Source organism: Agelaius phoeniceus, chromosome 7, assembly GCF_051311805.1.
Source record: "Agelaius phoeniceus isolate bAgePho1 chromosome 7, bAgePho1.hap1, whole genome shotgun sequence".
In the NCBI taxonomy this organism is placed as follows: Eukaryota; Metazoa; Chordata; class Aves; order Passeriformes; family Icteridae; genus Agelaius; species Agelaius phoeniceus.
Window position 1 is genome coordinate 43,782,568 of NC_135271.1, and position 25,822 is coordinate 43,808,389.

Below are 25,822 nucleotides of genomic sequence, written 5' to 3' on the forward strand. Positions count from 1 at the left end.
CAAAGTCACCAGCAGGGAAAAAAGAACCTTTCTAAGCAGCTGCTCCTTCTTCATATATCTAGATAAGGTAATAAGAGAATAAATCATATTCAGTGTGATTTTTCACGCAGATATTCTCTTAGAAATTGGTTCATTATACTATCATACTTAAAGTAATAATCTTTCCTTCAGGAAAGCTGTATGTACCATTTAATCTTTTGTGAAGGGGTTTGTAGGTATTATAGTAACTATACTTGACTAAAGGTACAGTATTAAAATACCTTCCTTTGACTGAACTAGAAATAAGCCAAACTATTCTGAAATTCAAATTCAGTAAATTTTATGTAACAGCAATTCAGGCAAAAAAAAAAAAATTCCTCTGGATTTAAGTTGCTAGAAATAAGCCAATTTTCCTTCCATAGTATTTTGGAATGAGATCAGTGTATTAGCTGAGTAGTTCTCACCATAAGCACAATTGCAGAAACTGACCTAAGAAGTTACCTCTGGGATTAGGAAGAAAAAACCTGGTATATTATTCCATTACCAGATAATTTTTTTTTGTAAGTGCCAGGGAACAGTTTTATGTCTCCCAGCCGTGTAAGGAAAACTTCTGAAAGAAAATCAGAATTCATCTTCATGCAAAAATAAGATGTAGGAAGAATCATTGCAGATTAGATCAAAACTTCAACTTTTCAAGTACATTACTGGAATTCAGATTAACTATCTTAACTTTTCCCGATCAGAAGAACACTTTCTTTCCAAAATAAATTTATTGGCGTACTGCTAAGTGAGTGCTTTTGTTAAAATAATTTTCAAAGACAGAATGATTGTGAATTCAGCACAATCATCCTTTTTTTGTCTTAGAAAATAAGCAAAAATTTAGATTTTTTTTTTCAACTTTTTAAAATTTTATAACTAGTGCTGCTTTCTGCTGGTTGGAAAATATCAAGGAAATAATGTCAAAATGCAGAATGAACAGTATCTTTTATGGACATGGGGAAGTAGGGAGAGAGCAATCCACTTGATCATATATAAATTCATCCATTTGGGGAAAGTGAAACATTCATGTTCAGGCAATGGGTGACTTTTGTGGATTCATTCCCAAAGTCAGAAACAGAAGTAAGATACAGCAAAAGATAGAAACACTATATAGAAGAGGGAAACGTAAACTAGAATTATAGACAGCATAATCCAAAATAGTACCATCAAATCAGTCAATCTTGGCCTCTTGATGCTGTAGATATCTAGAGGATGTGTGATGGATTAAAGTGGTAGCATAATGGCACCTGTGCACTGTGAAAATGCAGATCTGTATCTGGAGACCTCATCTGTCCTTCACCAGACTTGGTACCTCAAGGACTGGCAATGCATTCTCAACTCCTGATGGCAAGAAAGGTGGCCAGACAAAAGCTGTGGGTGATGGGCTATAATCAAATATGTGGATAACTCTTGTGTCAGTACAGGACATCCTTGTTTCCTTTCTCTTTAATTTGGTGGAATGAGATGATCTTTAAGGTCCCTTCCAACAAGAAATGTTGTGGCTACATGAGTCTGGGAAGGAAAGAACAGTCTGCTTTCTGAAAAACAGGCGCACAAATGGCACATTTCACTTATAAGACTTTGCTGTGCTAAACAAAACTCCATTGCTGTACTTCGTTATCACAAACAAGCAAAAAAAGAGAGAACTTTTTGCAACAAAACTGAAATTTTGTGCTCAGGAGCACAATCACCCTCTTTTGGGGGTAGAGAATCCAAACTCATTTTGGTTAAATATTTACCAAAATCTTTGCATAATGGTGCAAATCTACAAAAAGCCATAAGGTATTAAATTGTTGCTGAGCTTGCCCTGGATTTCTCTGCATGGAAAAGCAGTCTAACAGCAAATGCTTGTGTCCTTGACATCCCAGCATTTCCAGTGGAGCTCCCAAGAGTTAGGATGGCTCCTCTCTGCCCTTCTCTGGGAGACACAAATGTGCTAATATTTGCCTAGTAATGTACTCCCTAGCAGATTAGGAGGCTTGGCTCATGCAGTCCCCTGTGGGCAATTCCATTCCAGAGACAGATGTTTAAGGATATACATCCTCTTTCTGCAATAGAATTAGCATTAAAAATCCTACATGGATTTCAGCTAGGGAATTCAACTAGTGCCTTTTTTTCAATTCATGGCCATGGCCCCATCTATAAAATGTCACATACCAATGGCCTAAACAATAAGCTTGTATAATTTTGTGTTAAGATAAAATTATATTGCCAATGGTTACAGTTTTTCTCTCGTGAAAGAGCTGTTGACACCAACGGCTGTGCAAATTAGAAGTGACAGCCACAACAACTGTTCCACATTGGAGTAACACAAAAGCATGCAGACAAAAAATGGGATTTATGGTGGCCACCTGAAGTGTGCCTGTATCACTTGTGTATGTTTTTACCTCCCCAATGTGACTGTACCATGTCTGTCCTGAGCTTTAGTGCTCACATGGGCAATTTCAGAATGATATTAAATCGTGAACTTATAACAAATTCTCTTCCTCATCTATTTCAATCACTGTAGATTGACATAAAGTCAAAATGAGTTAAAAACTCCAGGTCTTTGGGTGATCTGTAATCAGGTAAGACTCTACTTAGAGCATCCAGCATTGTGATCAAACAGGACAATTTTTTGATATCCAAATCTCAAGGGCAAACTCAGGAAGGAAAGCCTGTGGGGTAGTTGGTTTAAAGTCTGGGGTTCAAGAACTGCACACAGTTATTTCTGGGAAATACATCAGCTCTTGGTTTGGCCCTTCATGATCTCATTTTTAGGTGGTGAATGTCTCTTGGAAACACCATTAAGCTAATGCATAGTAGAGTCTTTAAGTCAAATAAAATTTAAAGTAAGAAATATGGTGGTTAAGGCTATTCAAATAACATGCACTCTTATCTACATTATGCAAGCATTCATTATAATTTTTCCCTTTTTTATAATGTAAAATTATAACAAAGGAGAATTTTATTTACAATCCTGCTTCTTAATTCATTTACCCAAAAGAAATCACATAACTCATCTGTAAGTCCAGCAAATTAAAATCCCATAGGGCATCTAGCTCTATGGAAAGAGTTAGAATATTTTGCTTTAAGTAAGAATACTGGCAAGACCTAACAAAATATTGCAATAACACTTCATGCTTTAGGCTCCACCTTATTGTTATTATTCTAACATTATCACTATGCAACATTTAAAGTTCATTAGCAAGAATATTTATTCTGGAGTCAGGCATACTGGTATTATAATAATAACTCAATTTCATACATCCCAGAACAATAATTCTATTTGTTAAAAAAACCCTGTATAGACAATGTTCAGTAGATCAAAAGCATTTATTGCACAGAGTTATCTTTCATCATATTCAGATATTTACTCCAACAAACTTCACACACTAAAACTAAGTCACCACCGTGTCAAAGAATATGGGATATATGTTGGTAAGTCACACTGGAAATCACCTAATTTATCCCCATTTGTTATGAAACACAGAGTTTTGAATCTGCACTAAAATCCCTTACTCTACTGAACCAACTGATCGTACAGTTTTGATGATATCACACTAATCAGAGAGAAAATGTGAGGTTCAGGATGTGTTCCATAAGGTAACTGATTGTAGAGGATGGCTTTCAGAACAATGTCAGTAGTTAGACATTCAATAAGGTTTCTGTATGCATATGAATATAACATACAAAATTTCATTTAAACTTCCTTCACAAATACAGGTTGATAATACAGTTATCATGATCATGTTCCCAAAAACCTGAATACATCAGTGCTTTTAAGGAACATTACCTGGGTTTTACATTTGGTGTTTTTAAGGAATATTACCTGGGTTTTACATTGCAGGTTCTATTTCTATTTGTGAATTATGGTCATAAATATATCAAAAAACTGCCTGAGTACATGTATTCATTTGTATTTGGAGGAATACAAATGAAATGTCTTTGTTGAAATATTGATGTATCTTGCTGAATTTGGACACAGCACTTATTTAAGATTCATCATCTGTTTAAACGGTATGTTTGTCCATGATTTCCACACAGCTGGTTTCAATAACATATTAACAATTCATAGAAAGCTTCATTAATATATTTCTCAATATTAAAATGCTTTGTGAACATTTCAGACCAGGGATTCTTTGCCAAGTACCTGTTTGGAGGAGCCTTTCAGGTACGAGCTGTGGCTGTGACTCGTGGTCACTGCCCAGCTTTCACTGTGTGACTGTAACAAGCACACACCCAGTGACCCCATCTCTAACCTACATCCCAGGGCATGGCAACGCAGCCATTCCTTGAAATTCCTACAAAAAAAAGCCATTTCTTCACATTTTCCATAAAAGTGAACAAAAGGGATCTGAGGATGGATGACTCAAAAAGACATTCAGTAAAAAAACCCCACAACATTCACAACACAACAGTGTTCAGTGTTTCTGACCTGTTTTACCAGCCACAGACTGGTGTATGATGCAGCAGCCTAGCTATTCCTCCAGGAGAGGAAAACCCATTGCTTCTGAGTCATGGATTAGGAGAGGAAATTCATAAGCAAGGAAGATTGCATACCAGCAATATTCAAGGAATGAAAATGGCTAAAAAACAAGCTGAGAGATATCATGAGTGAAAATGTTCCCAGGAACAAGAAGAGGACAGGAAGGAAGGTGTTATGCACTAAAATAGCCCCAGAGACACAGGAATATGGGTGTTTTAAGGCCCTGGGACAGAAACAGCTTCACTCCGAAAGAAAGAAAAGCTCCAGTTTGAGGAATTTGCCCAAAGGATCAACCACCAAATTCAAACAAAACCTTGAGTCCTGAAAGAAGGGAACAAAAGGGGTCCATTTGCTAAGTAGAGGGGGCTGTTTGCTAGAGCTGAAGGAAAATGAAGAAATGTTTTTGCATCTGGGCACAACTTCCTTGTTCTTTTGCTGATCAGAAAATAAACCTTGTGTGATTTTACACAAAGCACACCACAGTGCCCACTCTCCTGCCTGGCTGGAGACAATGAATATCTATATCAGTGTGGCCCAGAATGAGAAGAAAACCCAAGACCATACTCAAATTCTCTTTTTTTTTTTTTTCCAAAAAATTAAGAACTAAATAAAGATAGTGAAAAAAACTATACAGAAATATACAAGCAGTGAAATTGGAATGACTGGCTTATCTCCCCTCTAGGAAAGCAGCACACAAAATCTCCAATTTCAAAGACCACATAGCTAATTTTTTTCCAGTTTAGTGCCCAAAAGAAAAATAAAGAACCCCCAAACCCTCAGTTCTATGAAACAAAACTGCAGCATTTTTTTTTTGCTTTTCTTCTTGACAGTTCAAAAACAAAACCCCAAGAAGCTGAAGCCTGATTGTGGTGCCACCTTACTGGGGTTTCCACAGTAAGACCAGCACAGAGAAAAGCAGATAATAAAATCATCCCAGATGTCTGTTATAATAGACAGGGGCAGACAAGTAATCCACCTTGAGGAGAGACTGATATCAAGCCCACTTCAGAACAACGCCGGTGTGGTGACAGGAGTGAGCAGCATGTATGGATTTAAAGCCATAAAGAAATAACAGAAGGGAACTGAGTTTCAATTTTGCACCCCAAAAAGATAGTGCATAAAATAGAGATGCCTTTGTCAACAGTTTCTAAAAGAACTATGTTCTATTATAACTTCAACAAAACAATTTAATTTGTCCTGAAATTAAATTTTACAGGCTATCATTTTAACAAGAAAATTTGATTATGTTGAAGGTTAAACTAAAAGATTCCTTTCTCTTCAACCCAAGCTTAAAATGAAAATGTAATTACAGTGATAGATACTCTTTAATATACATTTTTGTTTAGCTATACTGCTGTATTTTTGATCCATCAGCTGTAAGAATGAACTAATATAACTCAAAATTTTGAAAAGTGTTTTATCTGATGGATCACTACCTGGTATAGACTTTAATATATTATTTCAGTACTTTATAAGAATGCTTATTCTGTTTAAAAAGACACAGCACAGGACTGAATTCATTAAGTCGAAGTGATATTTTTAAGAATTCATGTGCCTGATATTTGATTAACTGAGATGTATCTCACTTCTGTTTCCAGACACTTAAATTAAAAGGTTTTCCACCATCTTAGGTTCACTGTTTCCAGAATGCAACAGTCTGTTAGGAAAATGTAAAACTCTTCTGTCTTATAAACAGACCTGGTTCCCTTTGAAAAACCTCTGAAATCTTTCTCTCCTAAACTCTGTCCTGAGACACTCTCTCTACCCCTGGTGAGGCTGATAAAATGCACCTGCCACAAGCAGGGATATGAAACTGTGAAGCTTGATAGGGATCCCCACACCCAATAAGAACATGAGTGGTAAAATTATCCATCACAATCTGAAGGTCAAGTTGTCAAATACACCTATGTTTACTAGAGACACTGGAACATATGAGTTAAAATATTAAGTGCTTTAATAAAGGTTTCAAAACTAGTTTCTTTGTCCTCTGTGAACTATGAGGAGCAACAACAGCAGATAAAACAAGGACAATAAAAGTGAAAAACATTCAACTCTGCTGAGAGAACACCTGGGAAAATGTAGGTTGAACCAGCTACCACTTACAAGTATTCATAATTAATAATCAAATAGAGGAAACGATGCCAGATATTTGTTTAAGTAGTGGGATTTTTGTTTTAAAGAACTTTTCTCTCAGAAGAAAACAGGTAATAAGTCACTAATACCTGATATACCTTCATGATATTGACAGTTCCTTCTCCATGCTGGCCTGGGGATCCTTGGCTCTGCAGCAGATTTCTCACTGTCTCCTCCATTCTAGAGAATAAAAATATTTATAAAAGTCAGCTGCATGGAAAAAATATAAGAGTTGCATTCAGTGTTTTTGTTCTTTACAAGAGCCTAATGCATCCATGGCTTTAATGAAATTAATATTTAAAGACAATCCTAGCCTTATAATGTTCTCATGCTCCATGTTATGAATAACACATTAAGGGCACTCTTTTATCTTTTGAATATGCACAGTAATTAGTTGTGTTGTTTAAATCCTACCCAAGCTCTTTCACTAAACTAAAACCAAATGTGTGCAAAAGACATCACCTTGTTAACAGTGCAAACAACACCACGATGAGATGATTGCCATTTAGGAGCAGTCAGGTTAAAAGCCCCCCCAGACAGCCGTGTTCTGAGCCCACAGTGGGGTCTGTGCAGCTCAGACAGCCTGTCCAGGGCATCTCTGCTATGGGGCAGCCTCTGCCACTGCCTTGGTTCATGGGGGCACAGCAGCTGAACACCTGCACCTTCTCTGCCCTTTCAAACAGGTGCCAAAACCAGGGCAGGCTCCACTCTGGTACCACCACCTCACCTCAGGACAGTGCAATCAACTTCAGCTCCAGCAGTTAAAGGAGGAAGGTCTGCACTTCTGTTTTAGAGGTTGTTAACAGGCACCATCAAAAGTCATCTTTGATCTACACACATTCATCAAGAAAGTTAAACTGATGGTAACACCAACCCTGATGAATGGAGCCTGCTCACAAGGAATTCTGCTCCTTCCCACAATAGGAAAAAGGGAAGACACCTATGAAACACTGCCCCATTCAAGGTGGGTCAGAAATTAAATCCCATGGGCTTAGATGTAACCAAGGCTGATCTCAAATAGCAGGGCTGGGAGTAGGGCTGGTTTCAGCTATGGGTAAAGGAGGAAAAGGATCAAAATCAGAGGAGCAGTGATGGACACAACAACAAGGAAACTGGGTTTCATAACTAAAAATGGTGAAAATTCCAGCCAAAGATCCTCACACTTCTCCCCACTCCCCATGTCCCACACAGATTCTCACCCCAGTACAGCCTCTCCTTCAGCTGTGTTGTAACAGTTTTTCTCTCTCCCTTTCAGATTTTCTGTTCTTTTCCTTTCAAGCAGTCTCAGTCCCTTGAGATAGTTGGAAAAACAGCCCAGATGGAATAGGGGCTGGAGAAGGGAAAACTGCTGTGGCACAGGCATAAGGGTGATGCAAAGGCAGGAGAGAGAAATACCTTAGCTCATACTGCCAGATACACTGTATATTAAAACAGTGACCTTGAAGAAGGTGCCAGTATTCCTGGGCATATCAGAGCAGCAACTGCCTGCTGTTGTTTATTTCTACTGTGTTTAGAGAAACATGACTTTTTTTTTGCAGTATTCTTTCCAAATGAAATTGAGCAGAAGAATTATTCACAGCATATCTTTATATTTGTTTATTTCTAAGGTAACAATCCAGCGAGACAGAAAATATTCGCTAACTGCTCTGGCCAAAGGCCAACAGCATTATCTCTTATATGAGCCTCATGGTCTTTCTGTTCTTTCAATCTTATCAGAATGAATGGCATTGGCTAATTAAGCAACAATGTGATGTTATTCCAGGTTTTCTCCTTCCAAGTCAGCCCACTACGCTACTTTTCAAGAAGCTGACACTGGGTGCTCATTCTACTCAGATGAACACTGACATTCTACTTATTCCTGTGATGGTTTTTTGTCATTGATGTGCAGACTTCTACACTGCCAGAATGCCCACAGAATAGTTTGACCATCTGTTGACCAAATGTGCATAAAATCAAGCCAGCTCTAATCTCTAGTGCAGACAGTGGTGCAGTTTTTCAGTTGCAGATTGGAACCATTTCTGCTCAGAGGCTGACCTTAATCAGATGCCTTTTACATGAAAGAACAAATCATTTTGGTTCACACCATAAATTCCTGTGCAGTCCTCACAGAAAGATTTCATTTCCTAACATGCCCACCATTTCAATTTTAAATTAATGGTGTAATAGCATTCTTAATTATTGTGTTTATCTATGCAAATGCAGTTCCAGTGCTAGTCCTCCACAACATTCTTCCAAATTAATAAACAAACAAAAATGGGAGAAAGAATAGATTCAACCAGCACTAAATCACGGTTTTTCAATTTAGAACTAAGAGTATTAATGAAAATAAAGTCCAGTTGCATATTATTATGATTACTTAAACCAGCTCAGGAAAATTATGAATTCTTTATAAATTCAATAGGTCCTTTAATCTTCAGTCAAACTCAGATAATCCACAGGCCTGCCTTGTTGAACAGCCTTACAGGGACAGTTTTTTGTGGCAATCACAAATAGCTCCCATCAGCACTCAGATTTCTAAGCAATAGGGTAATTTTTGCAACATGAGCAAGAGCTCAGTTAAGGACAATTGAAACTTCTGTGGTTTTGTTGTTTGCAGCTACTATAAAAGTCTGTAAGAGCTGACAGCTATTAAGCTGAATCACAGACATTACAGACTGTGATGTGTGGTCACATCACCATCAAACCAGCCCTGGGAGGATATTACCAGCTTTGGGTAGCCATGGAATATCTGAAAAAGAATTAACAACTAGGAGAAAACAAGGAGGTGAATTATGTTTGCAGTCAAATTCACTGCAAAGCTCTGATGGCCAGTGCTCTTGCAGTTTGTGAGCTGCTGCTTCTTCACTCACATCCCAGTTGTCCATTTTTAGGACCAAATATGGTACAGGAGAATAATTAAGACTTGTTTCTTATGAATGAGAGTTTTTGATGCATGAATTAATGGCACCTTAATTGAAAAGCTATTGTTACCTTATGATCTATAAAACTCTCCTCAGTGACAACACATACCAGAGCAATTTACTACAAATCCTATTTACAGAATGCAAAAATAATGGAGCCTCTATAAATTCAGTTTGGGATCCCATGTTTTTCTCCCTGAACAAGGCCACCAAAGGGGATGAAAATTTTGGAAGTGAAGCAGAAAAATTATGAGCTTCATGAAAGGCTGTTTCTACACATTGACCTATATTTTTTCTCCTTCTGGTAACCACAAAAGGTTATCTGCTCTTGGTTTTGATTCTAATATCTCAGCTGGACCCAATCCAACATCCAGCACTTCCAGATTATTTTTAGGATAGTTATCCCCACATGTGTATTCTGCCTTCTTGCTGGACTGCTTTGCCAAGGATTCTCTGTATCTTATGTAACTAGCAAGCTGTTAAAATCTGAAAAATCAGCCTCTAAAGCTCACCACTTCTGAGTCTAAATTCTTCAAGCACTATTTAAGAACATTTATTTTCCCCTTTCTTTTGTACTTTATTTACTGTCTAGTCACCTGAAGCATCTTGCATAGCGCCATTAAATTTTCTGTTACATCTGTCATTTGAATTGTCATTTTCTTAAAACTCAAGTGTTCCTTTCAGCTTCTATTTTTTAATAAATCTATGGGGTTTTTTTGGGGGGGAAAGTAAATGAAAACCATGTTCAACACGAGCTCCTTAAGTTTCCTGACAAAATGCCAGTTTAGTGTAGGGGAACAAATCCCCACCAGTCCTAAAGTAAAGATAAATATCTCAAAGAACAAAACAGAAGAAGAAATGAGGCATTCAGAAACCAGAATCTGTTCTTGAAATATAAGAATTTAAGTAACATGAAATATTAATGCTACTGTGGAAAGCACTGTCAAGAATCCATGAGGAAGATATTTACAATTACAACCACAAGTGTTCGGGAGTGGCTTATCCAGAGAGGATTCCACAAAAGGGATTGCTCTGAAGCTGTTGAAATGACAGCGTGTGCCACAAGAAGAGACTAAACAAGAGACTTGCTAAACTTCTGAGACAGAGGGTTTAAGCAGCCAGGTATGACTTACACAAGAGAATCAGTGGAAAAAAGTAAACTGTGAAAGAAAACTACATCAACCTAAGGCAGATGATTGAAAAACAAGTTGTATTTAATGGTTACAAATACATTTAGGCTGGAATTAAGATGTTTTTAATAATTTAAAAAGTGAGACTCTGAACTAGCCTGCCAGGTAGAGTAACAGGATGAGAAATACAAAGTTTTAAGCCACAATTGATTCATTTACAAAATTAATTACACATCATGTGAAGAAGTTGAATTTATGATCCACAGGTTCTTGCTGCTATTCCTCCTGACCCAAAATCACTCCTACACTTCAAATATGCAATTTGTCCTGTGCTGTTGAGGGAATATCAGGAAATTAATCCAATTGCAATGGACAGTAATTTTTTCTTTTTCTCCAAGTGTGTTTCTGGGCAATGGGGAGACAGGAACCTATGGAAAGGAGGAAACATCATTCCCTGCCCAGGGAGCAGCACACAGATGCTCATGTGTCCAAGGCTGCTGTATTTTTGCTGGAGACTTATAGTAGAGGAAATGTATTTGAATATGTGTATAGAGGCTTTGCCCCAGAGGTCCCGGTTGCCCTCGATGGGCTGCAGCTGCGATGTCCTTAACTGGGCTGCAGCTGTAACTGATGAAGATGACCGGGATAAAAGAGGGCGGGTAAGCCAGTCAGGGAGAGCCTTGGAGGAGCCCTGACCTGAGAGAGAACAGTGTGCAGGAGAAGGAGTCTGTGCAGCAAAGATCTGCAGCCATGAGAATACACCCAAGAGGTATGGACTTTAGAAATCTAATAACAACAATATGGGACTCTGGAAATAATAGAAGAACTACAGAGACTTGTTTTTAATGCTTCTCAATGATGTGGTTCTGACAGCTCTGCTGCCTCCCTCTCCTGCCTGGCCCTGCTGGTGCCACTCCCTGCAAGAGCCAGAGCACAGCATCAGCCAGGCCAGGCTGGACAGACCTTGCTGAGGTTGATGCATCATTACTGAGCAATTAAAGTCCTAAATTCCCTACCAGTTTTCTCAGGACCATCACTTGCACAGGCAGGCATGTCCTTTGTGCCATCCCACAGCAGTGTCATGGTCAGAAATGCTGCTTTGTGCCTCTGCCATGAATAAACCCTCTCTCCAACCCACACTCTGCTCAGCCTTGTCCCCCAGTGCAGCTCTCCCTCCAAGGGACAGGCAGCACAGAGCTGTTCAGCACTAGAAGGTTGATGACAGATTCAACCCCTTCCTCCTTGACCTATTTCCTTCCAGATTTCCACAGGCTGGCAGCTGCTTTTTGCTAGGTGCTATCACCTTCCACCCTCATCATCCTCAAGCTGATGGGACGTTACTTGGTGGCTATTTCAAATGTATGTCACAAGAATTCCTTCAGCTTGATTCTGATTTAGTGTTACAGAGATGTATCCAAGGGTTTCTACAGAATCCCACTGCAGCTGCTGAGCTTTATATTTCAGCTTTTTCTTTCTCATGTCATGCAAGGTGCAGGATAATTTTTTAGTCTTAGAGAGAAATATCAATAACAGATCTTTCTCTATCTTCAGCTTGTTACTTCAGTGTAGTTAAAATCCTCAGGAGGATATTTTTTCCAGCTCTTATCTGTGAAAGAGTGAAGCTTCCTGTCTCTCTCCTATTTAAGTCTCCTAACTTCTCTTTTTAGTAATAGATTTCCTGGAGATGTGGTCTGGGTTTTAGCTCCTTGAGCTGTCTCAGCCCTTTCTACCACCTGACCACAGACAAAGGAACAGATTCCTGTGTGGTTTCTCAGCTCTTTTAGCTCCTGTTCACCTGCAAACCAGATGGTATTTTCACCAGCTGGACTTTTGGTTGTCTCTTTGGAGACTGCATTCTGTCTGGCACTGTGACAGAACTCTGTGCCTCTGTCCAAGCTTCCCAGCTCCCTCTCCAATCTCATAATCCAACCAAACAAAGAGCTTCTCTCAGATCCCAGACAAATCTGTTTCCCTACTTGTTAGTAATTTTGAACTTCAGGTTTGGGCTTACCTGCATCTCACTTCCCTCACCACTCCATTCAAAGCTTTGCAATGGACCAGGTTAAACAGGGAAAATATCAAAGTGGCTTTACAAGATGTAACAGAAGAAAAAAAAGCTCATCACCAGCAGTTCCTGTTCACTACATCCTTGCAGGAGTGCCTCTCCCTCTACCTGGTTTCAATTAAATTAGTGGCTGTGCGCTCTGTCTCCAGGGATTCCTATTAAGAGCAGACATGGCTCTCTGCTCTCCTCAGCTCTGCAGGCTCCTCTTCAGACTGTGCAGGGTCCTGCAGCCACCCCAAGAGCCCCATGTGTGAGCCATGGTGGTCCCCAGGATGAGCCACCCCCGTGGGGTCCCCAGCTCTGCTGTCCCCTGTGCCCCTCCTGCCAGATGTGAGCCCATGGCTTCAAGGGCTGGGGCCAGGAGACAAACACAAATGTCTACAAAGAATTTAGATATTGGAAATGGATTAAAAAGAGAGAGAGAAGTGCAAATGGGCATGTGATAAACTTAAAATGAGAACTGACAGATGGGAAATGCTGGGGCTTTAAACCCCAAGGGGTTTTCAGCTCTGCTTAGGATACAGCACTGGTACAAGCCTGATAGCAGTGAGCTGGGCAAAGCAGAATGCTCAATATCCCCATTTAATATTTCAGTTGGAAAATAAAGTAATAACATCCTTCATAACAGCAGCAGAAAGATGCACACGTAATGTATAATTTATATTTATTCTTTCTGTTCATCAGCACAGGTGCTTATCAATCCAGAAATATCCAGGCAAATCCTCCTCCTGCAGCACCATCTCCACCCTTTCCCCACCACAGCCCTGTGGCATTTCCAAACTGCACAAGCCATGCAGCTTTCACATATTCATACAAACCCCTCTTTCCAAAGCACTCAAAGCATATCTGACCTGTTGCCCAAAGGGCACTCTGAGGATGAGGAGCATCTCCAGTATCTTGTGCATGATGAAGGCAATGACTGCAAAGCCCTGCTGGGGTGAAAGAGGCCTTGAGCTCCAGTCACACAATAGAGGAGGATCCTCTACTCAATCAGAGAATCCTCTACTCAATTGAGACAGCCCAGTCAGGTTCTCTGTCCCCTAGACCATGCCATCACTCCAAATGGCACAGAACTGAAAAACCTGAACACAACTTTTACTGTGTTTAACCACTGGCCATTGATCACAGTGGAAATTTTCAAGGTATCCTTAAAATAACAGGAATGTTTTGAGCACCAGATAAGTAGGGTAGGATTTTGAAAGACCTCAGCATTGGCACATCACTGCTCCCACACAAGTCTGAATTCTGTTATCACGAATGACATTTCTCTGAAACTGCTCTAACTACCATTTGAGCCAGGAAATGTTGGAAGTGTTTCCATTGTCTCTCTCAGTCATATGGATTTCACTCATCAAACTCCTATCTACAGCAAAAAGCTTCTGAACAGCAATAGAAATCAGTGGTAATGTTTATTTCTGTGTTGACAGATAGACAAATGCCATATGGACTGCATGGGTGTCTTCCATCACCAGCCCTGTGTATGATTTTGGAAGTTACAGGCATGGAAGAACAAAATTCAGCCCAAGACTAAGCCTTGCAGAAAAACTGCTCACCAGCAATTGAAAGGATTTTTGAACTGCAAGGACTGTCCCTCCTACAGGTCCCCAGTAGCATATCTGGGACCTTAGGACAGAAGATATTTTCATTAACTATAAGTGGATAGAACCAGGCACACAGAGAAAGTTAATTATTGTGTCATCTTAAACATATGTTCATAAGTTCAAACTATATTCATGCTGGAGGCACCAGAAATAGTCACAACTAAAAGCTTCAGAAAAAATTACAGGCAACTATACAAACAGACTGGAAATATTTCCAATTTCAAATAATGGTAGGGGTTTACTTTTTTCTTTTTTTCTACACTTTAAACAAGTGTTTGTTTTTCCATATTTGCAAATGTTTAGCTGGATGGAAAGTTATATCTACCAGTTCCTCCAAATACTCATATTTCATTTTGCATACTGGTGCAGACCAACCACTACTTACAGAATTGTACAGCCACTCAAAATTAAAAAGCTCTTGTTCAATTCTGAGTCACAGCTTTGAGGTGGTACCAAGACCATCCTCACACAGCTGCAAAAATTTCTGCATTATGTCACAATGTTATTTGTGAATTTAAGGAATTTGAAAAACTAACTACCAATGGAGTCAATGGGACTCTAAAGAAAAAAAAGAGAAATTCAAGAAACCGTTTCTAGTTTGAGTCAATAATCTAAATTTTACATCAAAAATCAAGTTCATATGACAGTTCCAGCCCCTTCCTGACATTGTATAGCCAACTGCAAAGGCCCAAACTCCTGCACATGTAACTGTACAAGACCCAGCTATAAGAGAAAACTTCCCACTTTGAACTTAGATTCCCCCAAAACAAATAATCTCTGATGTTCACAAAGAACATCAAGAAACAATGCTCTGGTTCCCAACCATGAGATTTGCTTAAAAGTACTTTTAAAGAGACAATAGGCGGTCTTAAAAAATATAAATTCTTTTTAATTTTTTGACTTCAGCCTTTCCAAATTTCAGCTCAAAAAGACTACAATAAAGAAAGTAAAAAATGGAGATTTTCTCATCAGCTGTGACTTCCTGAAAACCTCTAAATTAAAGATCTGCAAAGATGGATGAAATGTATAGGAATATCAAACATCCAAAATGATGTTTGCATTACAAATAATGATATGATATTTTAATTCCAAGGGGGATAATGTGCTGCTGTAAGTATATCTAACATTTGTCTTTCTTTGCTTTTCCTCAGCAGAGAGCTTGCTTTGGATCTTCAGGTATATTCCAAACAGGGGGTATGAGGCACTTCTGGGCTGGCCAGCTGAGATCAGGAGCAGCTGATGCTCTGGTGTCCCCTCTGTGTGACTGGGAACAGCTCACACAACAAACCCTCCACATTACACTCTCCAAATCACAAAGTTATGGAATGAAAAACATATAAATGAAATGCTTCCAACGTGTTTTGCCTCAAAGTAGATCCAAACTGCCAGGACAGGGAATGCTCTTCTGAGCATAAGGAATGCCTTCATCCAGGTGGGTTTCCTGCTGCACTGCCTGGAACAGCACAGATTCCTGTTCCACGGGTGCCCAGCTCAAAGGGAGTTTATCCTCCTGCAGGACAGATGCACTAAGCAGCAATATAGATCTGCTATTAAAGAAACCTCAGATGTACAAATAATTACTCTTGCAGTCTAATGTTCAGGTGGTTAGAGAACACCCACAAGAGCAGGTCATGTCAGAGATGTCAGAACAAAAGCCTTGTGGCTTTAGATTTCCAAACCACAGCAGCAGAGCAAACCAGCCTGAACAAGTAATAGATGGTCAGAATAATGGTCTCCAAGGGCTTAATTACCTGTGTCATTAGGTAGTGGTAGCCTCTCTAAAATTATATTGACAGCTTTTCTACAACCAAGCAGTTGATAATGAGGCAATAAAAACACATGACAGTGCACACAGAAAAGTGCTGCAGCAGTGTCATAAACAGCACCATCAGCTTTGATACCAACAAACAAGAGCTGCACGAAACTAATTGTGAGCTGGTCACAAAAAAATCAAAGATATGTATTTTGTCATTAATAACTTTTCATGTTCTCCCCTTCTGTATGTGTGCAAACCTGTCAAAAGCAAAAGAAGATAAGAAGGGAAAAAGAATAATATCAAGATACAAATGAAATGCAAGAGGAAAAAAGGAACAGCTGTATTAAAACAAACAAACAAAAAAAGGTAGAGACAGTTTTATGCCTCCAAGTTAATTTCCATAAAGCACTCTACCATCTTTCCAAACAGTATTCTGTCATAGCCACTATCCATTGTATGATGTAACAAAAGGAGTACACAGCTTCAAAATGCCAAATTTGACCTATTGAAGCCCTTCTCTTTAAATTGGATTATCCTGGAGACGAACAGGGTAAATGCAGGCAAATATTTCTGTAAGTAGGATTTGCACTGAAATGCACAGAAATATTTGCTGCATGGATGGGCTTCCACAACTGCCTGCTCCCATTTGAAGAAAGAAAGGAGAGAATTGAGAGGAAGAGAACAATACAAGACATGAGGATCAGAAATAAAGACAACATAGCATAAAAGAACTTGAAGAACAAAAAAAAAAAAGACATGAAAAATTTAAGCAAGAAGTAAGGCGGCAGATAAAGAAAAGTATAACAAAAAAGTTAAATGTAAAGAGAAGAGAAGTGAAAAGATGTCTAGACATCTCTAAGGTGCAAATGTTTAACCATTTGTACTGTATTGGTATTTCTTTTGAGAAACAGGAGATCATTTAAGAAGGGCTTAGAGAAAGATTTTCAGTCCAACTACAGCCCTAAGTGGGGAATCACAACATCACTCCCTCCTCCACTCTCAAGCACTCATTCTTTAATCATTTATCTTCAGCACAGCATGGGATCCATTTTCAAACAGCTCTGCAGGATTTTAGCCACACGGCTCCCATTGTGTTTAATGGGAATCCTGTGGGCACAGCCCAGTATGAGGCTTTCAAAATGTACACCAAAAATCTCTAAATAATGCACTAGTTGAACATTACCCTGTTTACTTCTCATAGGACATGACTATAATGAAGCAAAGGTTAGGTCATTTGTAAAAGCAGTATTTATTGCAAAGCTCATTAATGTTTCCTATAGGGATTTTATTTCCACTGTAAAAATATTTAGCATAACTATTTAGGATTCTTTTTTTTCATAATATCTAAAGCAGAGAACAAAGTCAACTCAAACCTCATTTGCTTCAGAAAGGAAGATCCAGCAGTTAACACATCAGCCTATGCTTCAAGAAGCCTCTTTTCAAGACTTCCCACTGTCATGGGATACCTCTGTGGCTTTGTTTCAGAATTTCCCTCTGAAAATTGAGTTAACAGTTTCTATTTCATAACAGCTTTATGATGATTATAAATACCAGTGAAGCACTAATCAAAGATTCATCAGAAAAAAGCCTCAATATGAACTCCCTTCTCTCCCTTCAAGAGGAAGGCTGTTTCCATGATCAGGTCTGACATAACTTGAAAGCTTTGAGAAATGCAAATCTTTGCCATCCAGCTCTATAAAGACAAGAACTTCATTTCTGTGCTTTCACAAGCAGCATTCAGAACAGATCCATGAGCACACAACTTTAATCAACTTTTATGCACCCAAACAGCAGATCATATTTCATCATCCCTTGGAATAAAAAACACAGAAAGTTTCAGGCACTTCCATTACAAGGGACAGATCCTCAGCCTTTTGAACACCTGCTAAGTGGAACAGCTCTGCTGTAGAGAAAAGTCTGCTAAATTCACCAGGCAAAGGTGTAACCAAGGAACAGCAAACAGAGCATATTTAACACATATTTCTAGCCCCAGAAATTAGTATTAGATGGAATATTAACATCACAAGTTTACTACAAACTGTCACCTTACCCTTGCAATTTGTGCTACCTCAAAAATGTAAGATCACCACAGGAATAAACACATTTATGTTAAAATACCTCAAAATTTGACTCAGCAAATAAAATTCTTATGTTAAGAACTAGATTAGCACTCTTTTTCCTGGATATACAAGAACTGATACCAGATATGGCAGTCTAATATGCAAACCTCAAGAAATATCTGTAAAACACAAGGTTCAGCATTTTGCAAGGTTCTGAGTTTATGTCAGAGGAATTCAGAAAAATTAGATGACTCTAGAAACTACTGTGTCTACCAGTTTCAAACTGTAGCAGCATGAATTATTGCAAAATTGCCTAACTTTGAGCACAAGTCATTCCACTGAACTCAAGAGTTCATTCCATAGAGTCAGAGCCTTTGTGACTTAAGTGAACAGCCTGGCTGTGTTTTAGCTGATCTGGTGGAGACAAAGCCTCACAAGCCTGCCTTGCTAAGAAATTATTTAGTGGTTCTCCTGAGGGACTTCTTTTCCCCTCTAAGCAAGAATCAACACAAAGAAAAAAGATCCCTTTGCATCCTTAATTAAATATTATAAAAAGTTGAAAGAAAATGATAATTATCTTATAGCCCACTATTGCCATGCTGGAGACTGATTTCTAGCAAACCAATTTAGATATCTATGTCCAAAGAGGGGAAAAGGGCAATAACAACAAAAAAAGTCACAGTGATACAGGAAAGAGAGGCTGGGCTGGACATGTTGGGGATGAATGTCAAGCACTGAACAGCAGCACCTCACATTGCTAAAACTTGAAATTTTCCATTTATTCTCCAGAAAGGAAGGACCATTTACCTTCATCATGAGCAAAAATGCTGCATAGGACAGGACCTCTTGTGCATGACAGGGGAATTGCCATAATGGGAGAAGAAGGTTTGTCAGGTCCTTTTATATCCATAGCTGGGTGTGGCATTCACATTCTCTGAAAGAAATCCCTTCACACAGAATTTTTCTCCTGGGAAGCTGAGAAGCCTCAGAGAAAAGGAAAACAATTTTTTATCTCATTTGCTTCTCCTGTGTTTTGCTCATGTGGAATGTGTTTGGAGATTGTTTACCCACAGGTGATTGTTTCATTGGATTCTGCTGTGAGTTGTTTTCACTCTTTGGCCAATCAGTGCCAAGCTGTGTCAGACTCTGGAGAGAGTCATGAGTTTTCATTATTATCTTTTTAGCAATCTGTAAGTATCCTTTATGTATTCTTTAGTAGAGTATAGTACAGTATTCTTTAATATAATATAGTATTATAAAGTAATAAATTAGCCTTCTGAGAACATGGAGTCAGATGCATCATTCCTGCCTTCATCAGGGCTTCCCTGCAAATGCAATACCTAGGCAGGTGGAAAAGCTGGACTCTCAGGCAATTACACAAAAACAACCCAACCTGTGGGCACGGGAGACATCTCAGACTCCTGCTTGCTCTGTTAATTTAAGCTCTCTTTTATGACACAATTATAAGAATTCACTCAGGTTTCAAAGTTCTGTCGTTATAAGGAACAAAAGATTTTTAAGACAGAATTGAGCTGGAGGGGAGGGTGGGCTCAGAGGGTGGACAGAACCCAGGATGGGTCAGACCTCCCTAGGGGGGCTGCACTCAGGGAAGCACAGATCTTTCCAGCCTATGTGGCTTTAGAGAGATGTCAGCCAAGAGGAGGCAAAGGGAAGAATAAAGCAAGTGGGCAAAAACCCCATCCCTGCAAAAAGCCACATCCAGAGCAGTGGCTGTAGGGTGGGACAATCTGCCTTCACAGCAGAGACAAGCCTGCCTGACACAATTGCAAGCAATGTCATCTTGGAGAACATCCAATGCTGACATTGAGTGTAAAATTAAACTAAAATGAAATTGAATTACTTTAAATCACCCATGTTCACTTTATTTTTAAAATAACTGCTATAATAGCAATTTGTAAATGATCCATATTTGTCTATTTTGTCTGTTCATATTTGTCTGTATTAGTGTGTTCTAAACAGCATTTTTATTTCAAGATTCTTATAAAATAAGGATGCCGACAATCTTTTTATTAACACAGTGCTAGACAAGTATTTTTATACCTTTGTTAAGCTCATTGCTAATGATTTACTTGAAAGTAATTTCAGAATACTACAATAAAGTGTAATAGATTTCCTTAATCTTCATGATCTCAAACCCTAATTCACTGCTGAAGCCACTAAATACATAGCATGTTCTGAGAAATTGCTTGGCTGCAAATGGCACAAATTAAACCTGCTAATAAAACAAACTTGCTCTTTGCAAATGTAAAAATTATAAATCCAACAATATTTGGAATTGCTGAAGGAATATGGTAACTCATTTTGCAATAAAGGCCATGTTCTTTTTCACACAGGCTTTTTTTTGTTTTGATATTTACACTGATGCATCTCCAAATGACAAACAGTCTTATGGGAGGAGAAGAAACAAATCCTTAACTGCTGGGGTGATCACTTACACTGTTTGACTCCTAACACTGTTTGTTAAAGGCAAATCTTTTAGAATTTGAGCAAATACATCTTGATTTCCAAGTTTACACATTCACACCAATTTAATCAACAGATTATATTCACAACTCTTTGAACAAGTGGAAAGCTCCTGGATTTTTAATTCATTTGGGAACAAGTCTTTCAGTCTCTCACTGATGAAAAATTAAAGCGAGAGAAAAAAGCTATTGTTAGCTTAAAACATAACTAATCTACTCATTTTACTAGTGACTATTATTTATTATTTATCAGAAGCTGCTGTTGTCAAGAGAGTTGTTCCAAGCACCTGCTTACAAACATTATCAAAACACATACAAACTGGAGGAATTTAAATGTTAGCATTAAGGGCTGAAAAATGGTTAATAGACCTAAGAGATGGTGTATTAACAGTAATCTGAAGAGAGAATGTACCTCCAGCACAAACATGCCTTTAATAAACAACAGTTTTCAACTGTGAATATAAAAATCCCATTTTCCTGTATTCTGTAAAATACCTGGTAGTATTAAAGCCTTAATGTTGGAAAACCAAAAAAAAAAGACATCCAAAATCATCTGGCACTTCCTACATTCTGTGTTTTGTCCTCAAACTTTCTCCTTTTTGGTAAAAATAAAAGGCACAGGAAAAGTGGATAACTTGCCCAGAGTCAGTCAGCCAGAAGGGTTCAAACTTCCTTTCAGGTTTCAGTGAAAGCAATACCTGGATGGATTAATAACTTCATAATTTAGTCAGAACAAAACCCAGCACCCCAGTTCAGTCTTTTGTTACCAAACCACACCAAGTATACTCAGCCTCCTACTTTCTTCAAGGCATTGTTTTACATCTGAGTGCTTTATTTAGACACAATACAAACTCCCTGGTTTGGTTTAAACTTTGCTCTGTAATCCCAATATTTAAAATACAACCATTCTCCAATAAATTAATACAGAATCACCAACTATGATTGTTTGGGAGAAAAAAATTATCATCTACTTCTGAACTGAGCTTTGAAAATTTATAATAAATGTGGATCTAAGATACTGACTATTTTATGATGTAACATTATATTGGGTTTAAAATGCTTGCATTTTAATATAAGCAAAAAAATTTCACTTTGTAACAATCATAAAGATATTTCATTTGGCAGTAGAAATAAACCAGATTACCTTCACAGTCCAAACATAATTATAGGAAATAATATATAAAATCTATTTTAAAAAATATTATTACTCATTCTATATGAATGTCTAGTAATACATAAATGTGGAAGTATTATAAATGTGCAAGTCTGATTTTAAAGAAAAATATTCTTAAAATTGCAATCTATTTAAGCTATTGAAGTTGAACTTAAACTTTGCTAGAGGACAGCCAGTTCCAACTGTTAATTATTTTTAAAATACCATGGGAAAAAATTTATCGATGTCTATTTTTTCACTCATGTTTACTTTGGGATGAAAAATTTTGCTTGAGGTTTTCAAGCCATGCAGCCTGCACAGATTACACTGAATTACAACATTCATGCTTTATTAAAACTCTCAAGTATATATACTAATGAATGTCATCTCATATAAAATTTATATATTTCTACCCACACATTGCATAAAATTGAGATAAAATGCCAAATATATAAACGATTGATAGCTAAAGTTTTACGAACTACAAACACAAGGTCAGTAGTGCTTCACTTCTGCAAGATAAATTTGACATCTGGGCAGCACTGTGAATCACAACCAGAACTGCAATGGCCAGGGAATTTAAACTGCCTATTAAAAAAATAAACAAAAAATACAGCAAATCACTCTTGCATGGACTTCTCAAAACCCTGTACCATCAGAAGCAAATGCTTCTTTCAGCAGCTGCTGAAACTGTTCCATCCTCCAAAGAAGCATGAAATCCTCCTCTGAGCCAAGGCCTTTCAATAGAATTTCCAAACCTGTTTGTATACAGACTTTTTGTGTGACCTAGTAATATGAATAAGTAGGAATTGACCCAGTGATGTCCATTTCTGTCACTTTTTGCTTTTCAGCAGGTACCTGTGCTCAGCACTATAAGATGACAGCCTTCCTGTGCCAGTGTAAAATAATTCTATCATCCATGGCATATATCAAAACTGACAGATAAACCCATTCAGAAAAAAAATTTACTAAAAAAGAAAATCAATTTAATTTCACTAAATAGATTTAATTTTTTGTTTTACTTTTTTTAGTGAGCTTGTCTGCATTCAGGTCTTTGTATTTCATCATGCAACAAGAATAACAGACAGAGAAAACCACTCATTATGGTTTTTAATGTAATTGCTTAATTCAGGCTACCTCCAAGAACACAAATCTTAGAAAAGCTCAGATCACATCCTCAGCTTTCTTAAATGGGAAAATGTTCAAAGCTAGAGCTGGATGATTGAATGGGTCCAGTCTGGTGGCATTTGAGCAGAGTTAAGAGATGCTGGGTTGTGCTTTCATTTTGTTTTGTTTTTCTAAAGAAGAATCTTTTCACTTTACCTTTGCTACAATCAAGTTTCATTGTCATTTTGACTGAATTTTATTTACACCACTACATGTGCACATAAGCAGTGTGGCTCCAGGGCTTCCTCCTTGGTGCCTTATTTTTAAATCTCTGCAGAAGCTCAGTCCTGTGCCAGATTATGTCCAGTGCTGATGCTGCCACAGACATGATGGGCAGATTTCATCTACTCAAATCCAGAGCAATCCCAAATTTTTATGTGAACTTAATATTCAATTAAAGGAAAAAATAGGAAAGAAGGAATTCCCATGAATATAATTTCAAAAACTCTTCTGGACAGCTTTCCTTAAATATTTTGGCTACTTCTATTCCAACAGCTAAGAAAATGGTATCTCAGAATTAGCATTACTTTTACAAGAACTTATTGCTGCACTCTTTATCTAAGTTACTAACAGCATATTCACCACTATAAAAAGCAAGATTGGGGATCTTAATGCCATGTTTTTCTAACTTTAGAACCAGATAATGCACACATATGTTACTTAGGAAGACTTAATAAAAATCTATTAATAGACTTAAGTAACATGCTCTGATGGCCTATTCTGCATTATCCTAAAGTTTTACTTTGAATATCACTGTATCACACTTTGTTGATCACTGCATTATTATGGCTCCAGTTCAATGATCAGTGGAGTACAAATTTTCAAAGTTTACACATTCACACAAATTTAATCAACTACTCACACCAGTTTAACAGCAATTTACAACTTTTTGCATTGAGAGCCTTCTTTAACCTCTGACTCATTTTGTTCCATATGTCTCATTTTGAACAGAAATCTGCAAGTATTACCCATAAAGGAGCCCTGCAGAAGTGATGACCAATACAAAAATGCACTAGGAGGGTGATTCCTTTTATTCTCTGTTCAGCCTTCACTTTTATAAACAAATACTGATTTATTGAATGGTAAGAAAAAAAATACTAAAAATGTTCAGGATCTCAAATGCATGAGGAAAAAGCTGCCTGATGTTGGTCCATCCCCAGTCTGCAGTCACAGGTTGCTACACAACCTTCCCCAGGCCCACTGTACACAAACACCCTCAGAAAAGGATCAGGAATTAAGTGAATATTGCCAAAAACTATGATAAAAGATGGCATAAGCACTCTATAAACACTTCCAATATCAATAATTATCCAAAACTCACAATCAGCAGAGACATAAAAACTACAAACTGCAAGGAGCTTTAAAATTACTGAAACCTTTTGTATCTACCTTCCTTGCAGGGAACATAATCAAATAAATTCTCTTGTAATTACATAGGACTCATATTCAATTTAATTCTATTATTTGGAACATGGGCACAGTGCAGGACAGCCTCATTAAGATGGCTCAGCAGTTTGTTTTCAAATGGGACCTGTAAGTCAACATTTATGATGAGGCATCACAAAGGCTGCCCATCCACTCCAAGGGTTCAGAATAATCAGTTATTACAGCCAACTCAAAACACTGCAGAACTGTGAATAAAACTGGTCTGCAGCTGTAGGTCAGGAAGATCTGATCTTCCAAACAAGAGAAAGACGATGCTGGAAATTTGTTTCCTTTCCTGCTTTCTTCTTGTTATTCACAATAGCACATTACCTTGTGGGGATGCTGTCCCCATTGTTTTCCTCAAAGGAAATGAAATTTAAGTTCTCTAGACTGCTACAAGAAGCAGATTACTGCAATAAAAAAGAAAAAAGATATTTTGACCTCAACATCAACAGGTTGACAGACTGCCTATCTGCAATACATTAAACAGCAATGTCTTTATATTTTACCCTAAGCAAGAATACAATCAAATGTTGTTCACAACAAAATTCTTCATGCATGTTTGTTATATTTTCCTCTTCTACATCTTCCTATCCTTAACTTAAACACCGTTTCTCTCTCTTGGTAATTATTGTAACACAGGAACAAACTGCTACAGAATAAACAGCAAGTGTTTGTGACACCTTAATGTGATTAAGGGAAAACTTTCACCAGTTATATAGATTGTTTTTCACTTAATCTTGGTACCTGAAGAGGCAAAATGCTTCTTTTTCCACTGCCAGGGATATCTTTGGAACATCACAATCATTACCATATTTAATCTGCTGGTTCAATGACAGCAATTGTAATGAGACCTGAGGCACGAGCAAGGGCCCATTGTAGAAAAGCACATCAGGGAAGTCAGACAAAGCTAAATCCTTGGGTTCAGTGGCAGTCAGCACAGAACTCTTTCCACTCCAAGGAAACAAATGAAAAAGAAATCAGCAATATCTGGAAACCTTGTTTTTAATCCTTATTTAAAACACAATGTTAGTAACACCAACTTTTGAATGGGAATTCTCCCTCAGAGAAGCATCGCCAACAGCACTGCCCACGTGTTGTGCTTCCTTAAATTAGGTGCAACAGACACTTCCCAAAAAATTATTCATCTATTCAGCTATAAGGAAATTTCACTTAAAAAAACCCCAAGAAAAACAGTTATTTTATTTTCAGACTAATATTCACATAGCAGTAAGACAAAATAAACAGTAAGACAAAACTATCCCAGAATACTTCACTCTTATTAGTTGGTCACCAGCTCCTCCAAATCAGCAATGCCCACATGCTGTATAACCCAGCCCCTAGATCTCAATTTGGCCAGCTCTTGTCTGGAAGTTCTCTGCTCATTTTCCTATCCTCAATTTTCACTTTTTATTAGTTGAGTCATTGGCTGGGAGCCATTACTGACGTTCTGTTTTTGCCAT

At 38.0% G+C, this 25,822-nt stretch overlaps 1 protein-coding gene across 8 annotated transcripts in view; it reads right to left on the reverse strand.

Annotated features, from left to right (window-relative positions):
* NCKAP5 (NCK associated protein 5) overlaps positions 1–25,822 on the reverse strand; it is a 381,602-nt gene that overhangs the window by 124,820 nt on the left and 230,960 nt on the right. For 7 of the 8 annotated variants that reach the window (XR_013183102.1, XM_077181708.1, XM_077181703.1 and 4 more), the window contains one exon: positions 6,709–6,799. Coding sequence is in view for 7 of the 8 variants with exons in the window: in XM_077181708.1 (XP_077037823.1) it covers positions 6,709–6,799 (91 nt within the window). In the remaining variant the exon portion in view is untranslated. The remainder of the gene's footprint in view (positions 1–6,708; positions 6,800–25,822) is intronic. The other variant, XM_077181707.1, reaches the window with a different exon arrangement.